The sequence below is a fragment of the Elephantulus edwardii genome, unplaced genomic scaffold (genome assembly GCF_000299155.1).
Source record: "Elephantulus edwardii isolate Elephantulus edwardi_28Jun2011 unplaced genomic scaffold, EleEdw1.0 scaffold00120, whole genome shotgun sequence".
NCBI lineage: Eukaryota > Metazoa > Chordata > Mammalia > Macroscelidea > Macroscelididae > Elephantulus > Elephantulus edwardii.
In genome coordinates, this window is record NW_006399870.1 from 776,625 (window position 1) to 784,283 (window position 7,659).

The 7,659-nt window shown below is 38.2% G+C and overlaps 1 protein-coding gene across 1 annotated transcript; it reads left to right on the forward strand.

Annotated features, from left to right (window-relative positions):
- Window positions 1-865: 865 nt before the first annotated feature.
- Window positions 866-1,792, forward strand: LOC102845463 (olfactory receptor 8B3-like). The gene has a single exon (XM_006892839.1). It carries the CDS (start codon window positions 866-868, stop codon window positions 1,790-1,792), a length of 927 nt encoding a protein of 308 aa, XP_006892901.1.
- The last annotated feature ends 5,867 nt before the right edge of the window (window positions 1,793-7,659 follow it).

The following is a 7,659-nucleotide window of genomic DNA, read 5'->3' on the forward strand; positions in this document are numbered from 1 at the left end:
ATTGATGCCTTTGAGCTGTGGTGCTGGAGAAGAGTGTTGAATATACCATGGACTGCTAGGAGAACAAACAGGTTTGTCCTGCAGAGGGTGAAGGCAGAGTGTTCCCTGGAGTCAAGGATTCTGAAGCTTCGTCTGACATATTTTTGGCATGTTGCAGGGAGGGACTGGTCCTTGGAGAGGGACATCATGTTTGGCAGAGTGGAGTGGTGGCAAAGGAGAGGAAGACCTTAGGTGAGATGGATCGATTCTGTGCCTGGAACGGTGGGAATAAGTACATTTGAAATGGCTAGGTTGGCACAGGATAGAACAGCATATAGAGCTCTTGTACATTGGGTCACTATGAGTCGCAAGTGACTCGATGGCACATAACAACAACAACAACTGTGGGCCTGGTCGATATAAAGTTATGCTATCAAGTCAAAGGTCAGTGATTTTAATTGTAGCCCTCAGGCATTGTTTTAATTGGTTTTGGCCAAACATTCTTCTAAATCGCATAGTACTGATCTGTCCATTTATTGTACAGAGGTAACTCATGGTTGCTGTGATGCTGAACGCTGTGACACTGATGTGTCAAATATGATAATGATTACCCATGGAGGACAGTATTTGGTGGAGCTGTCCAATTAAAACAAGCTTGGAAGCAGGAGTAGCATCCACTTGCAAAAAAAAGTTGCCTTTGGAAACCCTAAGATCTGGGAAAAACGATGAAAGTTATATACTCATACGTACAAGAGACAGAGTAAAGGACATGTGTGGCAGAACATAAAACTCTACTAGACAAAAAAAGTTTTACTGGAATTCTGCCAATTAGAACCCCTCCATTAATGGAATTTTCTTATATCCTCACAGCTTTCCAGAAATGAGAATGTTAACTGAAAATAACTCCTTAGTGACTGAATTTGTTCTTGCTGGATTAACAGATCTTCCAGAACTCCAGCAACCTCTCTTTTACTTGTTTCTAATGATATATATTGTGACCGTGGTGGGAAATCTTGGTTTGATCATTCTTATTAGACTAAATTCTCACCTTCACACTCCCATGTACTATTTCCTCTCCAATCTGTCCTTCATTGATTTCTGTTACTCTTCTGTTTTTACTCCAAAAATGCTAATGAATTTCATATCAAAGAAGAATATCATTTCTTACGCTGGGTGTATGACTCAACTATTTTTCTTTGTCTTTTTTGTCATTTCTGAGTGCTATATGTTGACTTCAATGGCTTATGATCGTTATGTGGCTATTTGCAATCCCTTGCTGTATAAAGTCACCATGTCACATCAGCTTTTTTGTGCACTGACACTTTCTGTGTATGGAATGGGATTTGCTGGAGCCATTGCCCACACAAGCTGTATGCTTAGATTAACCTTCTGCGATGCTAATGTCATCAACCATTACTTATGTGACATCCTCCCACTCCTCCAGCTGTCTTGTACGAGCACCTATGTCAATGAGGTAGTAGTCATCATTGTCGTATGTTTCAATGCTACAGTGCCGAGTTTTGCTATCCTAATTTCTTATCTTTTCATCCTCCTTAACATTTTAAAAATTAAGTCCACTCAAGGAAGATCAAAAGCTTTCAGTACCTGTAGCTCTCACATTGCTGCTATTTCTCTCTTTTTTGGGTCAGGAATATTTATGTATCTTAAAGGTTCTTCTCCCAAGTCTATAGACCAGGGAAAAGTTTCATCCATTTTCTATACTAATGTGGTGCCCATGCTTAACCCTCTGATATACAGCTTAAGGAACAAAGATGTTAAAGTAGCACTGAGAAAAACCTTGATTAAAATGTAAAGATAATACACATTTGAATTCTTGTTAATGTAATAAAATTCAAGTATCACAAAATTCTATTAATGTTTTTCATGAAGAGACTTTGCTTATAAGCTTGTTGATTCTACTCAATGTGCTGTTCAATTTATGACTTATTTTTGTCACAAACAACTACTATTTCTTTCATTCTTTTATTCTTTAGGTATTGTATCCCACTTTAATAAATAATAAAATTATTTTAAAAATTTTTATAAAATGGACAGACATACAATTTTCATTGTTTTATATTCATTCTGTTTCTGCTCTTTTCTTAACCTAAATAAATATGTTAAGTTGCATAAATCACTAGAGTTCCTTTAACCTGACCACATAAACACATGTTTGCTCACATAACCACATATATGCCAAACATTTTTATGAAAGTAAAGAAAAAAGACAAACCAAATATAAATATATTGACATCCCTAAATATTTTTCCTTCAGATATTGTTATTGTTGCTGTTGTTAAATGCCATCCAGTCAAGTATGACCAATAGTGTTCTCATGAAAAACAAATCAGAACCCTGTCCTGTCCTGTGCCATCCTCATAGTTTCTGACACATTCAAGCTTATTGCCACAGTCACTGTGTGTCAATTCATTTGGTTGAAAGTCTTCCTCTCCTTTATTGTCCTTCCACTCTTGCAAGCATGATGTCTTCTCCAAGGAATAACTCTTTTAGCAATACCCCCAAAGTACTTGAGACAAAGTTTTTACATCACCGCCTCTAAGGAACAGTCTGGCTGTATCTTCTCCAAGACTTGTTTTGAGGTTTTTTTGTTTGGTTGGTTGTTTTTCTTTGTTTGTTTGTTTTGCATCCATGGGATATTCAGCACTTCTACAGTACTAGAGAATTCAAAGGCATCAATTCTTCTTCTGTTATTCATTGTCTAGCTCCCAGATGCATACCAAGTGACTGAAAAGAACATGGTCTGAATCAGGTACAGCTTAGTCCTCAAATTAACATCATTAATCCTCAATAATTTGGAGAGCTTTCTCACTGCAGGCCTCTTCAAAGCAATGTTTCCTGATATGCAGTTTGTACCAAGCAGATTCCAGTATAATGAAGTTGTTGAGAGTTTCAATCTTTCCTTCATCTCTCGTGATGTTACCTATGGAGCCAGTGATGAGAAATTTTTGTTTACTTGACATCAAAAGAAATCCATATTGAAGGCTGCAGTGTTCGATATTTTGCAGCAAATGCTTCAAGACACCCTCACATCCAATGAGAAAGGTTGTGCCATCTACATCTATAGATTTATAATAAAGAAAATATACTATATTTTAATATAAACTATGCTCCTAAAAACATCTTGTGAGATTATTTAAATGTTGAGTCACTAGTAAACAATAAATATAATTAGCGCAGAAACTCTCTATAATGTAATTACTTTTACTTATTAAGAGTATCTGGTGTAATGTCAAGAAATTATTACTGAGTAAAATTTTCTTTAATATAATAATGTTGTTGTTGTTGTTATGTGCCGTTGACTCACTTGCGACTCATAGCGACCCTATGTACAACAGCTCTAAACTCTGCTCTGTCATGTGCCAGTCTCATTGTCTCCAACACACTCATCCCAATTGTCCCAGTCACCGAATCAATCTACCTCCCAGAGGGCCTTCCCCTCCTATGCCTGCCCTCTTACCCTACCAAGCATGATGTCATTCTCCAACGACCGGTCTGTCCTTACAACATGTAAAGTATGACAGATGAAGCCTCAGAATCCTTTCCTCCAAGGAGCAGCCCAGTTTAACCCTCTCCAAGATGAATCTGTTTGTTTTTTTAGCAGTCCATGGTACCCTCAACACTCTTCTCCAACACCTAAGCTCAAAAGCAACAATTCTCTTTCTAACCTCCCTGGTCATTGTCCAGCTCTCTAACGCATAACAAGTGATTGCAAAGGCCATGGCCTGTACCAGATGCACCTTAGTCTCCAGAGACACACCGTTGCTCTTCAGTACTTTAGAGAGGTCCCTAACAGCAGACTTTCCCATGGCAATATGTCATTTAATTTCCTGGCTGCTGGTGCCAAGAGTGTTGATTGTGGAGTCAAGCAGACTAAAGCTGTGAACAATCTCAATCTCTTCACAATCCATCCTGATGCTGCCAATTGGCCCAGTGGTGAGAATCTTTGTCTTCTTGACATTGAGCCACACTCTATATTGAAAGCTGCAGTCCTTAACCCTCAGCAGCAAGCGCTTCAGGTCCTCCTCAGTTACAGCAAGCAGGGTTGTGTCATCAGCATAACGTAGATTGTTGATAGATCTTCCACCAATCCTGATGCCGCATTTCTCCTCATAGATTCCAGTCTCCTGCATGATCTGTTCTGCATAGAGGTTGAAGAGGTATGGAGACAGGACACATCCCTGGTGTACGCCCTTCCCAATTTGAACCATGCAGTGTTTCCTTGCTCTGTCCTGACGACTGCCTCTTGGTTCAAGTATAAGTTTTGCATTAGCATGATCAAGTGTTCTGGGATTCCCATTCTTCTCAGAGTCAGCCACAGTTTGTTATGGTCCACACAGTCAAACGCCTTTGCATAATCAATGAAGCACAGATAGACATTCCTCTGGTACTCCCTGCTTTCAGCGAAGATCCATCTAACATTAGCTACGATATCCCTAGTACCACGACCCCTTGTAAACCCAGCCTGGACTTCTGGCAGTTCTCTGCTGATGTGCTGTTACAGTTGTTTTTGGATAATCTTCAGCAGAATCTTGCTTGCATGTGAAATAACGATATTGTTCTATAGTTTCCACACTCTGTTGGGTCACCTTTGTTTGGAATGGGAACAAATATAGATCTCTTCCAGTCAGTTGGCCAAGTGGTTGTTCTCCAGATTTCTTGACACAACTTGGTGAGCATGTCCAGGGCAACATCTATTAGCTGAAATATGTCAATTGGTATACCATCTATTCCTGGGGCCTTATTTTTTGCTATTTCCTTCAAAATAGCTTGAACTTCTTCATCACCATAGGCTCTTGCTCAAATGTTGTTTCATTAAATTCTTCTGGGCATCCCAATTACTTTTGATATAATGACTAAAACTTAATTATAATTAATGATTATTAAAACAAATAAAAAGAAAATAAAGCACTATTAACCTTGATGTATACTTCTTTTTATGTGTTTAATATAGTATTAAAACAATAGAAATTGTGTATTTTTAATGTATTGTACTTTAAACTTTTTCATTTTCAAACAACTTGAAGAAAATTTACAGTTGCTGTTGTTTTTATGTGTTGTCCAGTTGCTGGTGACTCTTAACAAACCTATGTACAACAGCCCTAAATCCTGCTCTATTCTGTATCAGCCCCACTGTCTCCAACACACCCACCTACATTACTCCAGTCATTGAATCAATCCACCTCATAGAGAGTCTTCCTCTCCTGCACTGTCCCTCTACCCTCCCAAGCATGACGTCCCTCTTCAAGAACCAGTCCCTCCTTGCAACATGTCCAAAGTATGTCAGACAAAGCCTCGGAATCCTTGCCTCCAAGGAGCAATCCAGTTTAACCCTCTCCAGGACAAACCTGTTTGTTTTCTTAGCATTCCATGGTATATTCAATACTCTTCCCCAGCACCACAGTTCAAAGGCATGAATTCTCCTTCTATCATCCCTAGTTTTGGTCCAGCTTTCTGATGCATAGCAAGTAAAGGCAAGACCATGGCTTGTATCAGGCACGCCTTAGTCTACAGAATGACGCTATGCTCTTCAGTATTCGAGAGAGGTCCCTAACAGCAGACTTTCCCATCGCAAAACGTCTTTTAATTTCCTGGTTGCTGGTGCCAGAGTCAGCCACGGTTTGTTGTGATCCACACAGTCAAATGCCTTTGCATAATCAATGAAGCACAGATAGACATTCCTCTGGTACTCCCTGCTCTCAGCCCAGATCCATCTAACATTAGCTACAATATCCCTAGTACCATGACCCCTTCTAAACCCAGCCTGGACTTCTGGCAGTTCACTGTTGATGTGCTATTTCAGTCGTTTTTGGATAATCTTCAGCACAATCTTGCTTGCGGGTGTATCATTGATATTGTTCGATAATTTTCACACTCCACTGGGTCACCTTTGTTTGGAATGGTGACAAATATATATCTCTTCCAGTCAGTTGGCCAAGTTGTTGTTACAAAATTCTACCCTTTTCTGCTATCTTCACAGTCTCTTCCATGTTCAAGCTTATTGTTGAAACCACTGTGTCAATTCATCTAATGAGGGTCTTTTTCTTTTTTTCATTGATTCTTTTTTTTCTCTTAACTTTACATCTTTTCTGGCCCCTCCTAACAGTATGTCCAAAGTATGTGAAAGGAAGCTTCATCAACCTCACTTCTAAGAAGCATATTGATGGCATTTTCTCCAAGATATACTTATTTCTTCTTTGGGAAGTCCATAAGATATTCAGTACTATTCTCTAAGACCACCATTGATTCTTCTGTCATCCTTACTCATTGTCCAACTTCCAGGTGCATGCTGGTGCCTGTTGTGTGCTGTTGAGTCATTTGTGACTCATAATGACCCTATGTACAACAGTTCTGAACCCTGTTCTCTCCTAAGCCAAATTTACTGTTTCTAACAAGCCTTTTCCCATTACCCCAGTCACTGAGTCAATCTATCTGATTAAGTGTCTTCCTCTCTTGCACTATCCCTCTACCATCCCAAGCATAATGTCCTTCTCCAAGGACTGGTCCCTCCTTGAAATATGCCCAAAGTATATCAGATGGAGCTTCAGAATCCTTTTTTCCAATGGTAGCCTGGTTTCAACTTCTCTAGGATGAGCCAGTTTGTTCTCCTAGAGGTCTATGGTATATTCAACACTCTTCTACAGCACCACAGCTCTAAGGCATTAATTCTCTTATCATCCCTAATCATTGTCCCGCTGTCTAAAACAAAATTGTGAAGACCATGACCTTGATCAGGTTCACCTTAGTCTTAAGACTGATATCGTTGCTCATCAGTACTCTGGAGATGTCCCTGACAGCATACTTTCACAATACAGTTTGTCTTTTTATTTCCTGGCTACTGGTACCAAGAACGTTGATTGTGGACCAAAGCAAACTAAAGCTGTTAACAATCTCAATCTCTTCACAGTCTTTATTGATTCTGCCAATTGACCCAGTAGTGAGAATTTGGGTGTTTTTTGTGTTTGGTTTTGGTTTTTGTGTGTTTGTTTTTTTTTTGTGGTGCTGATATTTATTCATTATTTTATTAGATAATTTACCAAATTTGAATATATTTTTTCCAGACCAGATTGTTGATGAGTCCTCCAATCCTGATGCCATATTCCTCTTCATAAAATTCATCTTCTCAAATTATTTGCTCAGTATGCAAATTAAATAGGTATAAAGACACACCTATCCTGATTTTTAACTCTTGGGAGTTTCTATTTATATTATTATATAAATGCATATGGAGATAATTTTACCTCTTCCTTGCTAATTTGGATATCTCATATTTTCTTTCTCTTGCCTAATTGCTCTAGTTAGAACTTACAATACAATATTGAATAGAATTAGTGATTGTGGCATCCTTGTCTCTATTTATAAAGTAAATGTCTGTACTCTCTTACCATTTAGAATGATGTTGGGTCTAGGTTTTGCATATTTACTCAACTATTTTGAGGAAATTCAATTCTATTCCTATTGTTGTTTTAATCAAGAATATGTACTTAAATATTCAACCTTTTCTGCATCATTTGATATGATCACATGGTTCTTGGATTTTTAAATTTATGTGATAAATTACATTAATCATCTTATGTTGAACCATACTTATATGCCTTTGTCACTCTTACTTGATCATGATAAATTATTTTATTTTATTTTATTTTAATAATTTTAATGAAC

Bases quoted from the DNA above. Each gene is read 5' to 3' on its own strand.
- LOC102845463 (XM_006892839.1), top strand. From the start codon at position 866: ATGTTAACTGAAAATAACTCCTTAGTGACTGAATTTGTTCTTGCTGGA.